Genomic DNA, 24,653 nt, shown 5'->3' with positions numbered 1-24,653 from the left:
AATTATGCACTGTACTTTATGTTAATTTAGACTATTACGACAGAGTAAATTATGTTAATTGTAATAATGAGCGAGAGAGGCGAGAAATATTAAATTGGGCACCAATACAATTGAGACTATTTATATACACAAAATGAACTTTCATCATCGGTGAACAAATTTGCCTTGCGTGGAGTGCTCGGCCAAAGCTTAAAGCGGGCAATGCCTGCTTACTGGTCAATACTATCATGTGTGCATACAGCGAAAGTACATTCACACGTATGAATGTAAGTCAATACCTACTTATTTTCATGCTATAAATAAGGAAAGTAAATGCAAAGCATATGTTTTTTTTCCACATCTTACCCTTGTATCATTGTCAAGCGAATGACGAGTCCCTTCTGTGCACTCTAGCATTTGGAATTTGGGACATTTTAGAAATTTGTTTTTACATATTTGGTATATTTTAATTGATAATGGTTAATTTTCCACACTTCCCTCAATTACATTTTAATTATTTGACAAAGACTATTTCTGCAACGGCATAGGCTCCTTTCACACACACGCCGTGGATTTTGAACTGTGTTCTTGCCAGTGCGACGCGGAGATGGAGCGACTCACTCAGTGGAGTTGGAGCGGGGGCGGAACTTGCTCTTGCCTTTTTTCCGACATATTGATCCCGATCCTGAAAAAGTAAATGATTTAATCATCATCATCATCAGAATAATAATAATCAGCGGTGATTATTCACCAGGTGGATGAAGGCCTCCCCCACGCCTTCACCACCACATCCCACGATGCTGCGGTGCACCCAGCACCTGCACGTGGACGGATCTTATCGCACCACCTCCTCGGGGCGCACGTCCTCTTGTTGACAACATCATTTACACCGTTGACATCGTTAACAACAATACCGACGCCTTGGTGTCCGCCAATCTCTCGCATGCAGTTACATTCGAAATAACTAAATAGCCAACAGCATTAGTTGCAAATTTCAAAAGTGGATTTAATAAAGTAGTTAACAGAGCAAACCCCCTAATCTGCAAACAACTCAGGAGAAGGATATGGCAAAACACAATATTCTTAACATTATACTCACAAATTATTGTATAAATTTGTCTTGAAAATTGTGTTTTCCTCCGAAACTTAGCTTAATAAACAAATTTGCTCTCATTCCAAATGAAAATACTATAAATTAATTTGAAAAGCCATCACCAACTGGACTAAATCTATGCATATTTACAATTACTGTCGCCAAACTGTTAAAATTCATGAAATATCAGTTCAGATTTCGTGTAACAGGGATCTGGACAATACTGTAATGTTGATCATTAAACTGAGATTCAATTTATTTGGACTTAAGAAGCATCTAAATCTGACTGCATCACCTGACACTATACAAATAGAGTTTGAAGAGGGTGCTTACCGCAGTGAATGATGGGTAGATTTATAGCGACCAGAAAGAGAACTGAGACAATATGCCGGGGACAACACGTATCAAGATACTTTATCAGATGGGCAGTCAAGCGAAAGAGAAGGGGAAAGCCATGAGCTAGACCTCAACAGGGGAATTTCCGAAGCGGTGTCGATGGTCAGAGTAAGGAAATTCCACAACGTATAATCAACAGGCAGCAGCTGCTGCAGCAGACAAAGTGCGACCTCCCATCAATAAATACTGATAGAGTTTGACACAAGGCCTTGTTTGCTGGAGTGGTAGAAAGGGGTGAATCTGCGGAGGATCTTGAAGACAGTGAGGGCAATCTGTGGTTAATACGGGATTGGTATGGGAGTCAATGGAATGATCTTGATGATCTCAATACTGATGTGGCCTGATTGTTTCAAGTTGGCAAGAAGTCTGGCGATGGCATTTTGGAGACTTTTAAGGTGAGGATTTGGAGATGCCTTCAGAGAGAGTTTCAGTACCTGAATCATTGTTTGATGGATAAGAGTCTCAACGGCAGATGGGGTAAGCAAGTGGTGGATGTGGGAGATGCTGCGTGTGGAGGGACGAGCTCCTGTAGAGTTGAGAGATGTGAGTGGAGAATGAGAGTTTGTGATCCTGGGTGGCTCCAAGGATTGGACAATCTTCGACAGCTTTGCAGTTGTCAAATGCCTTTCATAGTCGACAACAGCTCGGCTTAATATTATAAAATACCAGTGCCACTGACTAATTTATTATGAAATGTATATCAAAAGCAAAACAATACTAGTTTTGATTGTACGAAATATGATTGACCAATATGAATGATTCATAAATGTAAAGGGATTAACTAAAAGCAGACGTAATGGGAGAATTTTTTACTTTGACAAACGATCAGGAACAATAATTCACGAAAGCTCAACTTACCAAATATTGAAGAAGGCGTCATGAAGAAAAAAGGCGTGAAAGGTAGAGAGATGAAGTTGATCATTCATGAGTCACAAATGGTTGCAATGAAAAAGGCGATGCCGCGACACACACAGCAAGGACAAATGCAAGCAGTGGATGGATGCTGCAGTCTTCCAGAGAGCAAACACAATGCACGCAAACAATGCAATGCACCTTTGGTGATGTAGAAGTAGGGGTCGGCACGGTTTGGCTCAAACCACCAAACCGCGGTTTGAACCGAACCAAATCGGTTTGGTTTGGCTCTGTTTGAACTGGTTCGGTTTGGTTTGGGGCTACGAAAACCGACTCGGTTTGGCTCGGACAGGGTGGAACCGGCTCAAACTAGTTTGGTTCAAGCCAACTTAAGAGGTTTGGTTTAGCTTAGTTTGGTTTGGTTTTGGTTTGGTTTGGTTCAGTCGTCGCTGGTTTGGTTTGGATTGCTCAATTTGAAACCAGTTTGAGTCGGTTCAAACCGTGCCGATCCCTATGTAGAAGATAAATACAAAAGGTTTATTATAATTAATAATATTTTACAAAGCCAGAAAGCCAGTCTGTTAAAGCATCCTTCAATACGTTTGGTTAAAATAGAAACACTTCTTATCCATTCGGATCTCTTGCAGAGCGGTGCGACCCTTCGTGGTGGGGAATGGTCCGTGGAAGTGGATACCACAGAGCTACCTCCGAGATCCCTTCTTCAAACGACCTCTGCTCTACAACAGTCGCCGCCTCCACCATCGTTTACATCCGTTGGCAGCGTGCACCATCACTCCGTGGCCATGCAGCTGACGTACCCTGCCACGAGTTGCTGCGTGGCCGCCCGTTCTCCCACACGTCGGGCGTCTGCTTCTCCTCGGGGACGCGCTCGCTCCACGAGTGCGAGATGCCGTTGGATCTGCACAAGAAACGCGCAGAACACTGCGACTGTAGCCATCACAATGCCCAGGAGAACGCACTCAAAACATTAACACGTGCGATACAATACCAAATAATCTGTGATAGAGTTTTCATCCTCTCTACCTCCGCAGATGCAATCTCGAAAAGCTGTAGTAGAATACAGATCTGGAATATATACTGTCTTGTTCATTGAATAATTTAAATAAATAAATGTTCAATCTGCTTTATATCTATAAATGAATTGCGTGACTCACAGATGAATCATATTACTTAACTGGGATGACACAGAGCAATCTTTACTCCCGACTGCCAGACTCGTGCCCGTGTGCAGCACAAGGTGAGTCGTTGCCGAACGGTGCCCCTCGAATGGTTGAGATGCAATGTGGTGGAAGGCGTCTTTCGTTGACGAGGCATTTCATTAGTCGCCTTATGTAGATGCAAGGGGCGTGATTATTGTCAACACGAAGTATCGGCACTGCACCTGAATGAATTAAATGATGACGTCACCCTGCTGCTGCTCTATTTAAGACCGGGAGCGAGAGGAGAGCTTCACCATTCTGGCAAATCGCCCGATGAAGCTGGATGTTATTACCAGAGGTGGGACAAGGTCATTGTTATGCAAGTCCAAGTCGAGTCGCAAGTCATCAAATTCATGACTCGAGTCTGACTCGAGTCCAAGTCACATGACTCGAGTCCACATCTCATAGGTGGGACAAAGTCATTGTTATGCAAGTCCAAGTCGAGTCGCAAGTCATCAAATTCATGACTCGAGTCTGACTCGAGTCCAAGTCACATGACTCGAGTCCACATCTCATAGGTGGGACAAAGTCATTGTTATGCAAGTCCAAGTCGAGTCGCAAGTCATCAAATTCATGACTCGAGTCTGGCTCGAGTCCAAGTCACATGACTCGAGTCCACATCTCATAGGTGGGACAAAGTCATTGTTATGCAAGTCCAAGTCGAGTCGCAAGTCATCAAATTCATGACTCGAGTCTGGCTCGAGTCCAAGTCACATGACTCGAGTCCACATCTCATAGGTGGGACAAAGTCATTGTTATGCAAGTCCAAGTCGAGTCGCAAGTCATCAAATTCATGACTCGAGTCTGACTCGAGTCCAAGTCACATGACTCGAGTCCACACCTCTGGTAATTACCAGCGAAACGTCGTACTACTCAAATTTTAAACGATGTTGATTCACTCTTCAACACACCTGGTGGGCTAAAGTAGTGAATTATTTGTCCTTTGTAAACGTGAAACATTTTTTACTGTTTGGCCGTGTCGGGTGGTGCAGGGTTACAACACATCTATAAATAACGCGATCTAACCCCAAAACCTTTATTATGAATAATATTGGTTGTGAAAGCCTGCTACGTGTTAAACTGACGAAGTATCGTGTCACAATAAGTGGGGAAATTTGTACAAAGTGCAAAAAATCCTGAAAAAGATGTTTGCAGCTGTGTCCAGAGTGAAACACTGATCACTCTGTCATTCCATCACCACTCTCGTCTCTCGGCCCCCAAGCAAGCAAGAGCGGCTTGGGCTGCGACAGCGAGGGGGTCTACACGGAGTGGGACCACGAGGACGCTGAGGCGAGGGTCTCGGAATTCAGCTTCAATTCCTTGTGTACTCAACCGGAGGGCGAGGCGCTACAATTTAAAATACATGTGGATGATTCAGAAGCACTTTTCTCCATTGTCAGTTTCATTTGACCTTGTCATCATTTGTTTCTGACAGCTGCAAAAAAGGTCAACACTTCAGTGAGGAAATCAAATTAATCACCAAGGCTATTCAGGAAATGTCTTGTATGTGCTCAACATGCGTTGCCTTATACATTGTTGTTGTGCAATGCAAACTAAAACATTACAACGAACACACAGTTTTTTAGCCGCCAATATTACTATGTGGCTTAATCCAAAAATTAACTACGAATGAAAAGCATTACATTTAATAAAACTTCCTCTTGTGAAGAAGAGGAATACATTTTTTTGCTAGAATTATTACTCGGTGTAAATGTTCATTTTTTTATTTCACAAATTACATTTTAACAAGTACTAAATTCATACACGACAGATCTGTATTCTCAAATAGAATGCCTTCATTTCCATTGGTTCCCTTCATGAGGACTAAAAAAAATGTCTCCACAGAGAATAGCGCTGCCGAGTGCTCGTTGAGACATGGACACCCAAGTCAGCACGGTTGGCTATGTACGGTGCAAAATAAGTTCAACATAGAAACATACATTACTTGGGAAAGGTAACGGACAATTCAAACAATTATACAAAAAGTTGGGTCTGACTATCTCATTCGGGCAGCTTTGTGGTGAAAGGAATCGAGTCGTGGGCGATGAAGACATCTTCCAGGTTGTCCAAAAGTGGGGAATGTCTTTTGCCATCGTGGCCTCGCCCTGTGCCCACGCATGAATCATCTGGTACCGCGTGTGCTCCTTATTTCAGATCTTTGCCTTTATGAGCAGTCGAGAGAATCCTGACCTCCATAGACCCCTACAACTCAGCTAGGCCCATCGAAATATTTCCATAAGTGATGAAGAAAGTGACACTCTAAGATAGATATGTTTTGCCAGTCTTCTGCGTATGGCTGATGTTGATGCCAAGCAATAGTTTTAGAATGAGGTCGTTTAGCTAGATAATTGTTTCAGGAGTAGCAGAGTGTATCACTGTTATTTTTCCTCCTTCGTGTTAGTGAATTGTACATTGAGGCATTACATGTTCCGTGTTAGATTTCTGGGTGAGCACAGTCACACAGTCAATAGTTTTTAATTTTTTCCATGGGTGCATCAAGTATCTGCATCTGCTGCCATGGTTTTTGTGGATGTAGTTTATGGCTGTGGCCCAACAGCTTCATGGTCAATCAAAGCCAGGGATCTTCTCCATCGGGTCTTTCAGGAGGTGTCTGTGACTTGTTATGAACTCTATTCGGCTTTAACAAGTCAATTAAATCAAATAGAGGACGTAATAACTGGAAATGGCCTTATGCACGTACACTACATAAATGCGGAGCAGTAAATAACACAACTTACTATTCCGTCTATACACAGCCTACATGTGAAAAGTACTGGCAAATTTGTAAAAACAATGTTTAAATGGCATTCATCTTAAGCTTAAATGTTTATGTGAGGTCTTAATGGCATAATGGTCAAGATTAAACAATCTTTGAATGATAAAATGTATTACATTGACGTGGCAAAAACATTGAAAGAGCTTAACTAAAGCGATAAAGCCGTTGGCTGGCTTTCAAATGATCTCCTAGGAGGAATGTGGTGCATGTCAAATGTTGAATATATTCTTGAGAAAATGTCTCCTGATCTCCAAGGGATAAAAAAGGTGCAGTGATGACCCCACTCTTACTCAAAATTGACCCATGAAGAAATATCCCTGCCTCCCTGCTAGGGGAAGCCCGACGAACACTTCAACTAGATGTTGGTGACATTCAACTTGAACTCATTCCAGTAAAATGCAAGTGAAACAAACTGGCTACCCTCAACTGTAACATAGTTGCCGTGAAATCACAATATCATCAACCATTGGCAGCAATTTACAGAACCAGAATCATCACTGCAATCACCATCATCACCAATACGAAAGACAAAGATCCCCCATATAGCCTGAACAGACTGTTGGGGCAAGTGCTGTTAGCGACCACCTATGACGTTGGCATGGCACACGAGGGGGGCCAGCACCACGCCCAGCCGCATTTGTCTCCCCAGTGGCGATGTTTACACACCGCACCAGGTATTCATTTGAGGCTGAGTCGGCCTAGGGGAGACCCAGGATTGGTTCAGACAATGGTCACTGGTGTTGGCTGTGAGCAGGAATCGAACTCGGGTCACCAAGTTCATAGCGCAGCCCGCTAACCACGACACTACCGCTCCCTGACAAGCATCACTTCCATTACCACCTTCATGTAACCATCACCACCACTGTCATCACAAAATCACCACCACAACCAAGGACAACACCATTAGGCATGACGGTGGGGGGAGGGGGGGTAGAATGCACTGGGTTTGACAAATGAGGCCCCTAACATCTTTCCAGGCCATGTTGGCTCAATTACTTTGGTTACATGGGGAAGCACGTTTCGTGTCAACGATGAGCTTTTTCTCCTGTGCTTGTATGCAGTTAGGCACAGTTATACATTTGTGATTGTGCAATATGTGGTTCTCGTTCAGGATACTGGATGCAAGACAAACGTCTCAACGCTGAGACGCACCTCTTCCGTGAGTTTGTTGGGGAGAAGTTGGAGCTCACGCCTGGCGGCAGGCCGCTGTACACCGAGTCCACGTCTCCAGACTTCTTTTGTCTACAGACAGCACACACGGTGGGGGCGAATGATTGGGACGTGAACTCACACATCCGTCTTTGTCATTCCTGTGCTCATACTTTTAACACAGCTCATTTAATAATGAGCCCACGTGGATTTAAAATTGCAATCTTTATTTTTATACCAGAGGGAGATCCAGATACTTCCTAAGGAGGGCGGTGGTCGTAATGAAATGTCAAGCATTTTAAACAGGGCCCTATAATAATAATAATAACAACAGCCAATGCACTTGTGTTATGGTAAATATCAACAAAATACCAATATTAGAGGTCACAAGATGGGAGCTGATCGTGAAATGTGGATCAGAAACATGGAAAATTGCTTAACAAAAGAACAAAAGCTGACAAGTCCACAGAATCAGGGAGCTGCATGAAGAATAGAGAATGTATGGAAGTTAAAGACACCGTATCGACTGTTGATAAAAGTAAGCAGACTTCGGTAGAACGTTTTGCTTGCATGGATTATGGGCGGTGCTTGAGACTGGCAACCAAAGGAGTGAACATGACCAACGGATTGATCAATGCAGAAATGGAGCGATAGAATCAGCTCATGTGCAGAGAGCGAGATGGATAATTGCATCGCAAGGTCATGAGAGATGATGACACTCCGGAAATCTGTTGATGAACCCTAGCAATACAATTTTACCTTAGTACGGATTTATGAGCACTGGATTATAAACGTTATTAACGTGCGTGTGAAAATGCACTCACCTTTGTTAGCATCTTGCATTTCCTCTATTTTGCTAGATCGAATTTTTATCCTGACCCGGTCTCCCTCTTATTAAGTTATAATCTTGATTTGAAGCTTTCGTGACTGCAGGAATCCATACTCTTTGGTTATTTCGGTAAAGTCACGTGGGTAGAAAATAAAATAAATCACGACGTTTCGGGCGCAACACAAGCGTCCATCATCAGTTATGTTTAGATTTATTCTATCCCTAGTTTACAGATACCGTAACTCGGTTTCAATTTTTTTTACCTATTGCTGCTCGACCAAGCACTTCTGCTACGGTCCCACCCACAGCTGATTACCATCCTCCACACAGTGCAGTCTGCAAGGGCTGTGATTCACCTTACGAGGCGCAACAGAGCCACCAGCATCTGCCATTGTTGTCACACTTCAGGAATCTTGCACAGGACTGTGATGTTTGAGAGTGTGCACATCAATCTCGTTTGCTCGTTTGCTTCGTAACCTCACCCATTCTTGTGCAACAGCTCGGTTTGCGATCAGCAGCCTTGTAAAACATCGTCTTCAGATCTCCTGTGCTCTACTTACAATCTAAATCTGGTAAAACGTGTCCCTCGCAGCAAGAAGGGTGTCCATATTCTGTATGGGTTTTATCTGGGTTCTCCGGTTCCCCCCGTAGCTTATGAGACGCACAGTGCTGCTGCTATTGGCCAAACTTCCCAATGCTGAAAAATACTTCTGCAAATGACTCAGTTGGGATGAAAGACAGCAGCACTGCGCCCGACTCGAACACGGTTATTGTGACTCAGTGAGGCCCTCCTGGGTGAACACGCATAATAAGGAGGATCATTAACTTCATGGCGATATCAATATTAATTAAATTACATGTTTTTTCGGAACTGGATATACATGTAACTAGTGTTGTCTGCAGTACCCGCTCTGCTTAAGCAGGTAGGGAGGCAGCATAGCTTCACTATCCCTGTCTTGTCCTGTACTCATTTCGCGCGAGGTCACGGCCTCCTCAACCATCTCGCTTGGTCCCAACTTGTACACTGAAAACTTCTGCCATCCGAGCAGCGCGTGAGGGTGAGTGTGGTGGGGAGTAGCGAGTTCGATTCCTAGCCACTGCTAACATCGGCGGCAAGTAGTATCTGTACTTGTTCTGGGAATCCCCTAGGTCGACTCAGCCTTAAATGCGTTCCTGGTGAGGTGTGTTAAAATCGTAACTGGAAAGAGAAAGGTGACGGGTCACGTTGCTGGCCACATCACCTGAAGCACGTGCATGCCGCGTTAGCCTGTAATGCTTTGCTTCACTACATGCACAGTCGGGATCCTAATATCTATGCCCCGATGATGCATGACTCCCGTTATCCATGGCCAGAATCGATTTGCGAAAACTCATATTATCCACAGGTCATTTCCTCCTATCATCCGCAATAGTCTGTGGGCAAGAGGCACAGGATGATGATGATGATGATGGTGGTGTTGGATTGAAGATGATGGTGGGTTTATGATGATGAAGTTGATGACGAATGCCAACAAATGACGATGATCATCATCACGCGGCTGCTGTGCCCTCTCCTGCCAAGCACCGCATGCCGCGGAGCGCTCATGCTGCACATTGAGGAGAGAGAATGCATCCGAGAGGACGACCGACGTGGAGATGGAGTGGTGATATCAGGCGATTGGCAGGAGTGAGATGGATTGTGGCATAACAGGACCGCTTCAGTACGCATCACCTACATCTAATCTTCTGAATATATTTCTATTTTGCTTCTGAATACATTTCTACCACTGGCTCTGAATACATTCCATGCCCGTAAATTGTTTACGTACATTGTCTATGGCCTGTAGCTTCAGTAAGGTCTTTAATCTTGCAAATATTTTAGGATGGGGGGTTTCCCCTTGTACTTTATCTTTAAAATAAAGAATTGTATAAAAGCAAAGCAAAGGGATTTTTAAAGTCAAGTGAAGATTATCAAGCTGAGTTTAGGTTCAGCTCGGTAAAGAAAATAAACAATGAATTTGGATGCACTTATAAAATAATGATTTTTGAGATTATATGGAACATTGCGGATGAGCGTGTTGTATGAAAAGACGATTGCATATCATACATATTGCAACATGTAGCACAAGGTATGATTTCACTACATTACAAAGCTCCAGCACTGATTGTGTATGCGAGGATGACAAATACCTAGCACTGGATATAAGGATGCAAGCCACACTTTGAAAAGGAGTTTGAAGGATTCCAGCAGAGGCTTGGATTCAATATTGGGTATTGCGATTAGAATTTGGGGGAGTAGTGGGGCAGCGGTTAGCGGATCGCTCTTTGAACAGTGATCCGAGTTTGATTTCCAGCCATGGCCAGAATCATTGCTGAGTGATATCTAAACTCTTTCTGGTCCCTTCTTTTCCAAACGACACTGACCAACTTGGCGAAGTATGGTCAAACTACCCAGAGAACCGACACGGCATGGAAAGGCCTTCATCCAGAAGTGGGTTTACAAACAGCTGTATATTATTGTTGTTAAAATTTATAATGAGATATCGTCCTTTTAAAGCATGCACCCTCAAAGCACATTTCCATATATCGTGTTATAGCTTTGAATTACATGGGTGTGTGGCATTTTATAGGAGTGCTTAACTCAATCCAAGGTTGTTAAAATGTTGGTTTTGAGTGAGTACAAGCCCAATGAGAACCATGTCGTGGCAATCCAACAGTGGTCAACCTCTGGATAGGCTGGCCCCCACCATGGAAATGTGGAGTTTCCACCACTGCATCATGGCAATGCCCAGAGATGAGTGTTGCCCTAATGCTTGTTTGAGACTGGAGGCACCGTTTCACTTCGAGTTTTACATTAAATATTGAATCACGAGCCTTTAAAGTAAACACACGTGATTATCATAAAGAGGAAAGAGCACTTGTGTTATGATTTAAACAAATACAATTTATTGTCATGCACATGTTGTGATTAAACAGACAGAAGCATGTAGTAGGTACAGCGGGACAAGAGATTGACTATTTTGGTCTGCGAGTGCACAGAAGACTGCTCACCTTAGCGGCGCTTGCCGACTCGCTAGCATTGTGGGTACACGTCTCGTATCCTGGAATTTGGGGTAGTTTAATATTATTGGCAATTTACAATCGCAAAAAATCGCAAAATAGTCAATCTTCACATCGTAATCAGTCTTGAGAACTCAATCAGTGCACAATCAATGTATACGAATCTGAAACTGCATACAGTCAAGCTTTTCTACAATTGCAGTAAAATTGTCAAGTATTGGTAAAGTGATTTGTTACACTGAGCATCAATTTGCCGGCGTGCGGTAACAATGGGCTGAGCGGTAACAATGGTCTGAGCTGTAATGAGAGACAGTACACGTCGAAACAGGTCTCAAAATAGTCAATCTCGGTGTGGATAGATGGAAGCAGGGGCAGCATGCTGTGAGCGTGGGCAGCCTGCTCAGGGCACGGGGGAGAAGGCCACAGCAGGACTGTTGCTGCTCACAGAGACACTTGGTAAAACACCATGCTTTTCTATGCTTACATCTCTTTGTAAATATAGACTTTGGAAATCAACTTTGCTGGTTTGTAGAGTCGTCTCCATGTAGTATGATTCTTTTTAACTAATACTCAAAAATATGTCATTGTTTAAAGGCAGTCAAATAAACACCCTGAATGTCATCGTTTGAGACCTAGTGAAGTGGCTCAGGAACCACACGCCTCTCCGTGTACACGACACGTGTCTTCATTGGCCGACGTTTTACAAACAGCACACACACAAAAAAACGATGAATTGATAACAAAATTTTACATTTAAATATGTATATATAGGGATAACCAAATACTATATTGCGAAACCTTTTTTGCTACGTGTTCGTATCGTGGGGTACGTGATATCGCACTGAGTTTCCGATCACGAAAACAGAGGCGGTGCTGTGGTTCTAAGAACGACCACAAGTCGACAGAACACTGGTTGGGAGAGGAAACTTCCCCCCAGATTTTGAAAAACTGGGGCAAGCCCCTTCAGGACCCCCCCCTCCCCGTCTACGCAACTTGGGCCCCAATCGCTGTCTTCTCCCTCAACTTAAGCGTGTCACTGTACCCTTTTTATCACGCTCACATCATTGCACCTAATTTTCATTCCCATGCAACATGGGACATTAAGTACGTCTGGAGACATGATACAGACATATCTACTCTATTATCATTGTGAAATGTGCAAATGTCAACATTATTTTAGGCTGTCATTACAGTTTCTTAACTGTGACATAGAATCAATGATACAGTTTATTTTGGTTAGATCAAGTAAACATAACCCAAAAAAACCTATTATGGATAAATGCGTCGTTAAACCTGCCACCGCCCAACAGCCAATGAGTAAGGTTTGTCACGTAAACAGAACATGCCAATTCATTATTAGTACAGCACACCGTGTGTTGGAGAGCAAATCCACGACATTTGTGGATTGGCACAACATTTGTGGATTTGCAAATCCACAACATTTGTGGATTTGCTCTCCAACACACCGGTGTGTCGGGTGGTGGTGGGTTTAATGACACATTTATATTTACGCGATCTAACCCAAAAAAACCCTGTATTATGGATGATATTGGTCGCGAAAGCCTTCGTGCTAAACTGTGACATTAAATACTATTTTAAACTAAATAGGATATATAAAATGTGACAAATGATCGATACTACAACAAGACCCATTATTAAATACCAGAGGTGGGACAAAGTCATTGTTATGCAAGTCCAAGTCGAGTCGCAAGTCATCAAATTCATGACTCGAGTCTGACTCGAGTCCAAGTCACATGACTCGAGTCCACATCTCATAGGTGGGACAAAGTCGAGTCGCAAGTCATCAAATTCATGACTCGAGTCTGACTCGATTCCAAGTCACATGACTCGAGTCCACACCTCTGTTAAATACCCATTATTCTAATTTAAAGCTGCTTGCATTTTTAAAGTGAATTATTATGAGTATCGCGTCCAGTCACACTGCATGGCAGTGTGTTGTGGCCAGCAGCATGGCCTACCTCGGACACAGGAAGTCACTTTACCATCTCCTGGTGACTAGGAGGCGAACGGCCTAAAGAGAATGCAGCTTGGCAGCATAACCCTACAACTGGCAGCCAGTTTCGACTTGGTTACACGGTAGATACGCTAGGCGCGGAACGCAATCATTTACCAATATGCGTTGCCAAATTACCAAATTTAAAGTGACTTCAGCATTTATCACCCTCCGCGTATGAACATTTTTTTTTTTTTAAAGTTGCATTAAATGTACAATGAAACGTGTTCTAGGAGTAGTAATGTACAAATGGCAGTTTGAGTAAAGTCAGCGAGGCCTACAACGGTCCCTGCTGCCAGGCACGCGACGCGACGCGGCTGCTGCTGCTGCCCGTGGCCTTTCCCCTCTCGGCAGCGTCGTGGCAAATAGCAGCTCGCCTGCGTCCTCCTCTCAAGGGGTTCCTCTCAGTTCAATCACTCGCTGTTGAAAATGTGTGCCTCTTAGAATGGATATTGTACGTTTGTAATGGCATGTGTTAACAGATGTCTATCGCTATATATGCATCCATGCACCACTTAACATGTGTGCACGCATCTCGCATTTAAACATGCACATGTTTGTACACAGGCACGTCAATGTGACACGGTGGTGTGATTGGAATTGGACAGAGATCTACGATTTTGAAATCGCTGGCAGTACGACTGTTTCACAGTTTCACAGAAATGTAGCTTTGGATTCCCGTATGAAGGTGACCTGACTGGCTGACCTTGATGATCACAATGGGTTTCAAACTGCGAATTGTCAACACTTTTGTGAAACGATAGAATGTTATCAAATATTGATTTTCTTTCTGAACAGTTCACCCTCAAAACTACTGTACTTAGTGTATATACATCTCTTTTTGTTTTTATATTTTTATAGCAAAAAAATACAGATTCGCAAAACTTAAATTACGTGTTTCACAAGTAGTGCAAAAAATGTAGCTCTGTGTAATAACTGCATGGCGAGCCCCATTGGGGCAGCAGCAGCAGGAGGAGGAGGAGAGGCGTGATGCAGCTCGATGAGGAGCCTCACAGCTGCTCGCAGGCCCCACGCCGCCGAGTCACGGACACACAAAAGCCCTCGCCCAGTCGCATCGCGGTGATGCGAATGTTTGCACATTTGAATACTGGACGGATGCTTTACGTGGCTTATGTATCGGACACAAACGTTTTCTCAGCCATGTGTTTAGTTTACTTGATTACGTTTTGCGCCAGCTGGCTAGGATTGGGAAAATGTAGCCCCCACTTTAATGTGTAATCTCGCGTTTAGGTTAAGTGTGGGTTTCTGGGCTGGACTGTGTGTTGATTTTGTTAAATATGATGAGCATTATATTATATGATCAAATGGCCTTTCTTCTCCTACATTTCAGATTTATGGGAGTCATGGTTGAGAATGCAGGATCAAAATATAATTATTTAAATGGCTGAGCAATAATACAAATCTGAATTATTGAATATCTATCACAAATACTCATGCGTTATTTACGAAAATCAAATGCCAACGTGTTAATGTCCAATTTCCCCACATCTATGATAAATCATAAAGAGCAAAGATGTGATGAATAAGCTACTACTATACAGCTAATTCAAGCAGATACCAGAGAAGCCATTTGATGGCAAATGCAAACGAATGTGCACAAAGAGAACATTCGTTTCATGGTAGGAAAACAAAAGAATAAGCAGCAGCATCATGCAAGGATGAATGCTAGAGAAAATATTTTGTTCCCAGGCCAAATATTTGCGAATGCAAATCAACTTGGCTCTACATATATATATAAATATGCTCTGATGAAGTGCGGCTGATTTGGGTTGAGTAACGTCAAGCCAGACAGGTTTGGTGAAAAAGATAAATATCGGTGCTGGTTTGGACCTCTTGCATGAGCCACCTCGTATGGGGTAACACTCAGAATGAGCGCAGAAAACAAACCTTCTCACACAGACTAACAATGACAACAACACTGATCAGTGCAGCTGGCATTCATTGGCCGATATCGGGATGTGACGTTCATTTATATTGAACATCTACAAAGTGAGAATAGGTTTTCCCCTTTTTTCTGGCAACAAAACAGGTGTTAAGATGTTAAAACACCAAACTGAAACCTTTTACAAGGAATCACGTCTGCATTAACCACAATACTTGTGGTCAGAAAAAAACGCTAATATATGCATTGTCTTTGAAACTGATTGGTCCACACCAGAGACACCTTTCTTTTGAGCCTCGTCTCAAACGGTGTTAGACCAGAGGACGCCAAAAGGTGTTAGACGAGGCTCAATAGAAAGCTTTCTCTGGTGTGGACCAATCAGTTTCAAAGACAATGCATATATTATCAGAGTGTTTGTTCATTCTGACCACAAGTATTGTGGTTAATGCAGACATGATTCCTTGTAAAAGGTTTCAGTTTTGTGTTTTAACATCTTAACACAGCTGTTTTGTTGCCAGAAAAAACGGGAAAACCTATTCTCATATTTTGGTACTGGCAAAGGAGGTCCCATGATACATCTAAAAAGTGTCAATCAGTGATTGGCATACGTTTTAAACACCAAGACAAATATAGCACAGCCTTTGCACAGTATGCAAAAATCCACCAGAATTTTCTAAAGAGGTTAACTGTGGTTTTTTACCCTTCTATCTGGCAACAAAACTGACACCTTTTTACAAGGAGTCATGTTTGCATAGACCACAATACCTGCAGTCATAATGCAAAAAAAAACATAACTCTGAAAATGTGCACTATCCTTGAAGTTGATTGGTCCACACCTGAGACAGCTTTCCTTAGAGCCTAGTCTCACATGGGTTATAACATGACTCCTTGTAAAAAAGGTGTCAGTTTTGTTTCCAGATAGAAGGATAAAAAACCAATTATCATATTTTTACTGGCAAATGAGGTTCCCATGGTGAGGTTAACTGTGGTCCTCTGCTCTTAGGTCACCATCAAAATACTGCATAATTCACAATGGATGTATGCTTTTTTATAATTTTCTGTGCTGTTTAAAACTTGTGGTTTTCTAGCCTGCACTATAATTTTCTTACGAGTTTTCCTCATGATTTACAGATTTAATTAGTAATTAACAATAAAAAATGACATGTGTGGCAATGGAAACAGAGTAATGGTTATCAACTTGGTTGTTGCACTTATGTCTAGCTAACCAACTTATATAACACGGCAGAAAATTAACATCGCCATACTAATTTCTGGAATATATCATATATGATTCTGTTCTCAGATGGCAAAAACATGAATAATTTTCATCTTAAGGTTAAATAAATTCTAAATTTGGCTCACGAAATATTTGAAATGCCACAACGATGCCAGCGTGCCTAGCATTGTGTGCCGGGTGCGAGGCCCCTTCTCATCGTCACTTGGTGGCGCCTGCCGTCACCAAAAGCCGTAGTAGTGAGTGTGCACCCTCCCTCCACGATGGCGGTAAATAAGTGGCGGTGTGGCAAGGCATTGCCATTAGCTCATGGCTGCTATGCGACATGCCTTTCTATTTGGCAACGGCACACCGCTCATCAGTGTTTGAATGAACAAAGCTCAGAGCTCATCATGTGAGTAGCTTCCAAATGGCAAGTGATGGACCACATTGCTAAAACATCATTACACTTTTTGGTGCAAGCTTGTATTCCAGTTCAGACAGCGTTCTTTATGCCTCGTGTGCCCTTTAGCAGGGCGGTCTCAGATGTTGGTAGGGTTGTGAAACACATCGCTGCAACAGCGCAACTCCCGTGTCTACAAACAGGCAACTAGCAATGTGTAAGAAGACCTGAGCAAATAAAACATTAGAGCAGCCATCTCAAGTGAAGGTTAAAAAAAGCCATTCCTTTTGAGAAAACAAAACATTGCATGATCGCGCCCATGATAAACAATAGGCGTTGTTGTTGCAGCATGTTAAAGTGGAATACCAAACGCCATGTTTTACAAACTAAACATATCTGGAAATTTGTAATAGTGCTTTAAAGCCTGCTTACTTGAATCCCAGGCATATCATGTTGAGTTCCACTATTACTATTCACAGGTACTGGAATGAGATATAAAAACGTGGAAATTACTTGCAAAGAAGTGTATTTTGGACTGCACAGAGAACTGGAGGCAGTGGAGCTACGTACGGACCCACTGCGAGGGCCCTCGTGACATGAACTGCAGCGGCACGTCATCACTGTGCCGAGTGTGAGGCAGAGTGCAGTGCATGGCTGCACTCTACTGCTGCTCAGCATCATACCTTCTCTTGCGGATATTCCTTCCCGACGCAGGCAGGGAGAGAGAAGATTAGAGTTAGAATTACAGGTGATGGATTTACCTGAACAACTTATACGTTCACCGGTCCCAATGTGCATCCCCACATGCACACTGAAAAAGGGCTGCAGTTAAGGCCAGGAGAACTGGTTCAAACAATATTTAGTCATTAAAACAATTAGTACTTCCGAAACATAAGATTAAAAATCGGGATATTACTTTTCAATCACCATTAGAGCACTCGGCTTTAACTTATAACTTACATTATAGTACACATTCATTTATAAAGTATTCGATGTCCTGGCCCTAACTGTCGAAGAAAAGCGGGGTTGATATAAAATGTCAAGTTATTGTGCCATGGATACAGCTGCGTAGGTACATATGTGATGCATGCTGCAGGGCAAGCCCCAACGTTCATGCCGACTGCCACAAGCGGAGTACCACATGCTGTCCAGACAATGCTGCTTCAAGGTGCCAACCAATCAGGGTCACACTGCTCTTAGCTGTATGCAGGCATGCACCACACCATATACTGCTCTTAGCTGTATGCATGGCTCGATTCACAAAAAGAAGGAAACACTTATGGAGGAGGGACATTTAAGTAGAACATCGGACGGACGGTATGGATGAAGAGAAAAGTCAGCTCATTCTCCCCATGGGCTGGATGTGGGGCATTCAGCAAGCAGGGACTCGAGGGGCTCCCGGCCACACAGGGACCATGGTCCCGTGGGCTGCAGCCAAGTCCGTCACGCAGGGGAGGGGGCATTCCTCAAGCAGGGGCTGTCAGGCTCTGCTTGCTGCCATTCCCCGAGCTCTCCAGCTGCCGCTCGATGCACGTGCACATGGACAGCAAAACAGTGGCGGCGCGCTCCAAGCTCCTCGGTGCGCGTAGTGAATATGGCTGCACCATTCCAGCCAATGCAACAGAAGCGGCCGGCGTGGCGATGCGCTAAGTAGACTGTCAATGTGATGCACCCCACATTGGCTACACGTCATTATTGTCTTCCTGTGGCACACTTGTCACATTGGTTCATCGGTTGTCTACACCTGCATATCGGTTGCCAACAAATAACTTCTTCGGTAATGTAAGAGACAGGCGTACACAACTTACGTGCATACAATTCCATACGTAGACTTCACCATCAACATCATAGCATTACCACCCAAACAATATTTTGCAGTGTTTATTGGTTGTGCAGAATTGTCACAACCTCGGCGTGTGTGTGCAATGAGCACACGGGAAGCACGCTGTGGGAAGCATGGGCCACAGACAGGAAGCTGTTCATGGTCTTCCCACACAATTCCTGCTATAGCTTAGCAATCATTTGCACATTTGGTATATGTGCCATTCTCATAGTGCGAGGCTCTAACGAAGGCACGATTATTTCACAGCGGGGGTCAACTTTACTATGTGGATACGGGGCGATGCTGTCACGTGGAGTTTCTCCTTTAGATAATTTGTGAGTTACAGTATTTTTAAATTTGCCAAATGTAGACCGTGACTCTGGCACACATTGTGGCCGACTCGTTTTCAAGTAACATCGCGGGATCTTAAACGTCCACTGTGAAACGAACGGCGCGTCACCGTTTAAGGTCAACACACCCACAGCCGCCGTATTAACCAGGGCGGCCGCTGGGCCCAAACCGCGAACCTCTGCCACAAGCGGCGAACGCGTGCTACAGCTCAGCCGCATGCACATATACGTCATTACTTGTGTTTGGTACGTAAATATTTATTTGCAATGTCAACACACTTTTAAGAACATTTTATTATGTGTTTGCAATAGGTACACGTATTACAGAAGGCATTTAAAGTTAACTGCATGATATCAGTCGTTCACACACGTAAAAAGTACAAATGTAGGGGTGCTGCATTTAGACATCAAATATCCATTTTACAAAATCTATTACACAGATGGGTCAACCGTGAATGAACGCCACGGGGATCTCTGCGCCGTGTCGGCTCGAGGTGCCGAGGCTGTGGCCGCTGTCGGCGGCGCCCCACGGCGGGCGGGCGTGGTGCGGACAGACAGGCGGCAGGCAGCAGGCAGCGGGCAGCGGGCAGCGGGCAGCGGGCAGCGGACAGCGGCGAGGGAAATCAAACAGCAGACAGCGCGGAGCGGCGCGGACACGGGCACCGGTCCGCAGGAGGTGCCACCGCCTAGCGAGCATCTCGTCCTCTGTGCCACCGTCGAGCTCAGGAGTAGAACTTTCTCAAGTGGATATTACCAGACTATGAAAATACAGTAGTAGGGTTTTACCCTTTTAAACTGGTACAAAACTGACACCTTTATTCAAGGCATCATGTTTGCAATAACCTTTTTTTGACTACTTGTGTTGTGGTTATTGCAAACATGATGCCTTGAATAAAGGTGTCAGTTTTGTACCAGTTTAAAAGGGTAAAAACCTACTACTATATTTTGCCACTGGTAAAAGAGATCTCATAGTATGAAAATACATTTGTAGATTATCATCTTGACATGGATATGGACCGTAACCTAGCTCTTGCTGCCTGGTAAGTTGCCTAATTGACACCGTGCAGTTTTACAAATGTCAAGGCATAGAAGCAGCTAATAGTGGAGAGATGGCGAAGGAATGAGGGTCGTGTGAGCATCTATTAATGCTTTATACTGCGGGGTATGTGCCACTGATTCTACTCACAGTCACAGACATGCCCAGTAGGAACGCGTGGCAAAGTACAGCACTGGCAAAATCCCATGCTACCCACCGCTCCACAATTTATATTTAAACGATGGCGTGTTCTCACCATAGAAAAACCGGGTTTACCCGTAAAGTTAGGCCTGCCCTCTGGGTACATACAACATTTCCTCTTGCTACTCAAGGCATAGGCAAAACAATGGTTATGCATGTAGCCTGTGGGAGGGCGACATCATGCAATGCCTGCAAGAGCGGTGCGAGGGTGCCCCTATAACGGCGGCTTCACCTGTCTGGCAGGAGCGAGCGCCTGGATTGCAAAGCCACATGAACAACGCACTACAGCGCTGCTGCAAATGGCGCCTACTTTGTCTTGCAGAAGCTTAGCACGATGAGATAAAATAACTGGATGTGTTCAGGATTGAGTTTAAAACTTGGGCTTTTACTTAAACTAGTTTAGTGAAACACATTTTAATTTTAAGTTATGGCTCACGCCATGTGATTTTATTTAAACTCTCGATCAGAAATTGGTAAAATGGCGATATGTGTTGTGTATAAATGAGATTTTTCGTCATGGCTATATGCGTAAATAAGGGATTTCTCCTCCTGCATATGCCAATGCATATCAAACACACGACATGCCCACTTCTCGATTAAGTAGAATGTAACTTTACAGAAAATCTGCCGGAAGAAACTTTCTGCAACATGCGCCACTCTCAAGTTACACGTCACGAACCCCGGTGGGCGGCAGAGCAAGGGAATTGTGTCACCGCATTATGACATCACCATCCCCGCCCACAGCCAGAGTTGTCTAAACACACACGATACGTGCACATATGCGTGTGCACGCGTTGGGAAACCCTATGCAAAAGAGGCACGCATGTTTAGATTTTTTTTCCAAAGTATTATATCCTAATTGACTGAAATAAAAAAACTAACAAAATAACTAAATTTTAAAAATAGGTTTCATTTGTTATTTCAATTGTGTTTTTGTAAAAAAAAAAGATTATTTCGAATTTAAAAAAATAGCCAGTTTTTAAAATGGACATAGTCCCACTGTTTACTGTGACCATTCCATGAGTTATGTTTTTTCCCCACCCCTCAGCCGCGAATGTTACCCACCCCCCTCCATGCACCACAGATTTCCCCCCTCACAACCTCCTCATCCTGGTGATAGTCGCACGGCTGTAGTGGCACCAGCTATTGCACGATTCCGCAAGCAGAAACATTGCTCCGTGCACTGCAAAGTGCATTGCACAGCAGTGTGCACGCCGGGCACCAGCTCCTCTCAGATGGGGGGGGGGGCAGTAGAACTGCCGTGTGGGGGTCCCCCAGAGCGGTGGGTCACCGCTGGCGTCGTGTCAACCTGGGCGGCAGCCTCCCGAGTGGCGGCCTTGGCTGTGGCTTTCCGAGCCCCGACCGCTTTGGACCACTGTGGTGTGTCCAATGCGAGCCTGGTGTGTGCATTCTACAAGTGGCAGAAAGCCACTTGGCCAATGACAAAAAAACTGAACCATCAAAAACAATATGCAACGAGGGGGCTTTTTGTAGATGGTCAATATAACGTTTCATGAATCAGGTCACATATGCTTGAGTATTTTGTAGTTCATTAGCATTACTCAGCAGTGCAATGTAATGTCCCCTTTGAAATACATTTTCTTTATGTAAGTGCAAAATTAGGCGACGATACAATGATGGGTAACAATTGTATAGTACCCGCGAATGTTATTTTCCAACAGAAAGTGTCAACAAAGGGGCATGTTTGTTTTTTGACACTGAAGAACAAACTGCCAACGTTAACGATTGGTGCCATCTCCTTGTAAAGGAGCAAGAGCTAATTCTGTTGCCTGAAGGTTCTCTGACTTTAGTGTTTTAGAACATGCCTGAAACAGATCGAGGCCTTTCACTTATTGGAATAATTGTTACAAAGAAGAGTTTGCCGCGATAATTTGATGTGACATTGTTTTATTCCATCGAGTTTAAAGTTTCCTTTGGAAACCAAAAATAATTGGTGCCATTGAAATAGTTATCTTGTGACTGCTTTTGCACAAAGGATGTACTTATGTCCACAGTTCATTGCACGAGCCATTAATATTTTACAAATTAAGAAATGTGCTTTTATTTTTTACTATTAACAAAAACATGCACAGAAAGTCGTCGTTTCATTCGGCTGAGCACCAAAGTCTGGTTTCTCCATCGGACTGAAAGTGCATCCTGTACACAAATCTTAGAAAGATCTTTACCACCATCATCAGATCCATTGCCTTATAACCAAACAATACCAACTGACCTGTCAGATATTAGTCTATATTTTGTGGAGACGGCATTTTTTGTCGTGTACTGACAAATTCTGTGAAATTATTTTTTTACAAAAGATAAATGTTGGAAGTTTTTTTCCAATTATACATGAGGTAAAACAAATCTATGTATCTGTGCCCCGAACATTTGGTTACATAGTTTCAGTCATAAAAGTCAAGCCAGTTATAGGGCAGCACTAATGCTGATGGTGGTAGAATTTCCATAACCGTCCCGACAAACCACAGCCAACACTCTCGTCCCTTGAGTCTCATCTCAAGTCACGTGTCTGTGTCGAGGCGGTCGTCTCAGGTTTGTGCTCTCCCTTGTCGCGTTTATAATTATCGATGCAAAGGGCTTTGTATTTTCTCCAACAGATGTCTTCTCAAAAATCCCAATAGCGCATATGGTAGTGCCTGCTATCTGCTGCTACAAAATACTAATCTAAGAATTGCGACATCAGGTTTAAACGTGCTGATATCACGAGTGACCTTACTCATGAAGGTCTTCCTAATTCAAGGAATCCTCAAGACAGCTGCTCATACAGTAAAACCTCTCAAAGACCGACTGACTCGGGGAGAGCTTTTCTGGTGATGGAGATGTCTGGCATAGACCAAATAATTGAATAATTACCAAGATATCCATTTGCATGTACAAGTACATTACTCTTAAACATTATTAAGCAACCACTATTAATTATTTACATATTTACAATTGAAGAAAAATAATTTTAAGGTAACGACTGTACGGTATTTACAATAGTAACGCTTGACGTGTTTCCCAGTTATTTATCTCTAAAATGTATTCCATGTATCAAAAAAATTAAAGCAATATACAAAAATATTGGATAATATTTCTTACAGCGTCAAATTTTATTTACATTAATTTACAAAATAAACATACCGCAAGACAATATTCTATTTAACGAACCAGATTTACAGTTTGGAAAGGATGGCAAAATAAATGAGAGGTGACAGGGTTGGGCCAAGCAGGGCGCGCTCGCCCCGTGCGTTGGTCGCTCCATGGCCTTGCACTCGCAATCATTGAGAAAATATATTTTTAAATAAATGTTATGTTTCTAGTTCATTATATTTTCATTAGTTAGTCATCACAGAATACCGTATCCTCCGGCATGTAAATTTAAATACAACAAATATTTTTGGCCAGCTTTCCTGGCATACCCCAAATACCAGCTTCACTGAGTCTGGCTTGGAGAGGTTTTAAAGTCTTCATGAAGCCCAGTCACCACATCACTCGCATTGGCAGCTGTTAGCCACCACACAGTACGTTGTTATAGCGTGCATACACAAACAATAGCACGTGGCAACATGACAGCAGAAACATTGTTTCCCCAACACTTGTGCTCAGAAGCAACGTCGTCGTTTTGCTCCCGAGTCCCCGCTAGACGCATGGCTGATGCGCGCGTGCCAACGGAACGAGCGACGAATCTCTCTGCGCACGTTCGTTTGACGCTACTGTCGAGAAGGGACGCGTTTTGCAAAGGCGGCCGCGGCGTGTGTTTAATGCGCGAGTCTGCCGTGTGGGTGCAGGCTTTAGACGGCAACAGTTGAGCGTGTGTGCAGAAAAACGCACGCGATAAGGATGCGTGTAGATTGCACGTATTGCGTCCTTTAGAATGTATACGTGTAATATATTCGCGTCGATATGTCTTGTAAATAAATAGCGTAGATATTTTACCGGCTGCTTGGTGGTAAGCACACTGGCTGAGTGACGCGTGCAAGCGGGTGGCACGCACCATACGTCTATGGCCGTGCATTTGCTGCATGCATGTGCGGTGCGTGTGCTCGGTTTTGCGTCTGCCTCCGCGCGTCCCGGAGTGTAGTGCAGCAGCAAAGCAGTGCTAGGGAAAGCCAGGCTAGTAAGGAAAAGTGCAGGCAAGTCAAAAGAAGCATGCCACAGTGCTTACTTAAAGCCCCATCCTGTCCCCCCCAGGACAACCGCCCCCACCAGGATGGCACCAGCGATGGAGCCTATAATGATATTGGCAGCACTAGGACCTGCGACAGGAGAGGAGCGGAGGGGGGCGGAGGGGAGGGGCGACATCGGGATGACACACCAAACACGCTGCGCACAGCACAGGGATAAGACAAGAGCGCAACCCCTCGGCCACTCCCGCCGC

At 43.8% G+C, this 24,653-nt stretch overlaps 1 protein-coding gene across 1 annotated transcript in view; it reads right to left on the bottom strand.

Annotated features, from left to right (window-relative positions):
• Positions 1 to 24,653, bottom strand: part of LOC144721109 (disintegrin and metalloproteinase domain-containing protein 11-like) — a 124,801-nt gene that overhangs the window by 10,771 nt on the left and 89,377 nt on the right. The window contains exons 25-29 of the mRNA XM_078598491.1: positions 24,441 to 24,531; positions 17,550 to 17,567; positions 7,469 to 7,558; positions 3,139 to 3,239; positions 601 to 664 (exon numbers count right to left, since the gene is read on the bottom strand). Coding sequence (XP_078454617.1) covers positions 601 to 664; positions 3,139 to 3,239; positions 7,469 to 7,558; positions 17,550 to 17,567; positions 24,441 to 24,531 — 364 coding nt within the window. The remainder of the gene's footprint in view (positions 1 to 600; positions 665 to 3,138; positions 3,240 to 7,468; positions 7,559 to 17,549; positions 17,568 to 24,440; positions 24,532 to 24,653) is intronic.

The sequence above is a fragment of the Lampetra planeri genome, chromosome 10, assembly GCF_965212315.1.
Source record: "Lampetra planeri chromosome 10, kcLamPlan1.2.h2, whole genome shotgun sequence".
NCBI classification, from domain to species: domain Eukaryota; kingdom Metazoa; phylum Chordata; class Hyperoartia; order Petromyzontiformes; family Petromyzontidae; genus Lampetra; species Lampetra planeri.
The sequence above is the reverse complement of the archived record's forward strand: the minus strand, read 5'-3'. Positions and strand labels throughout refer to the sequence as shown.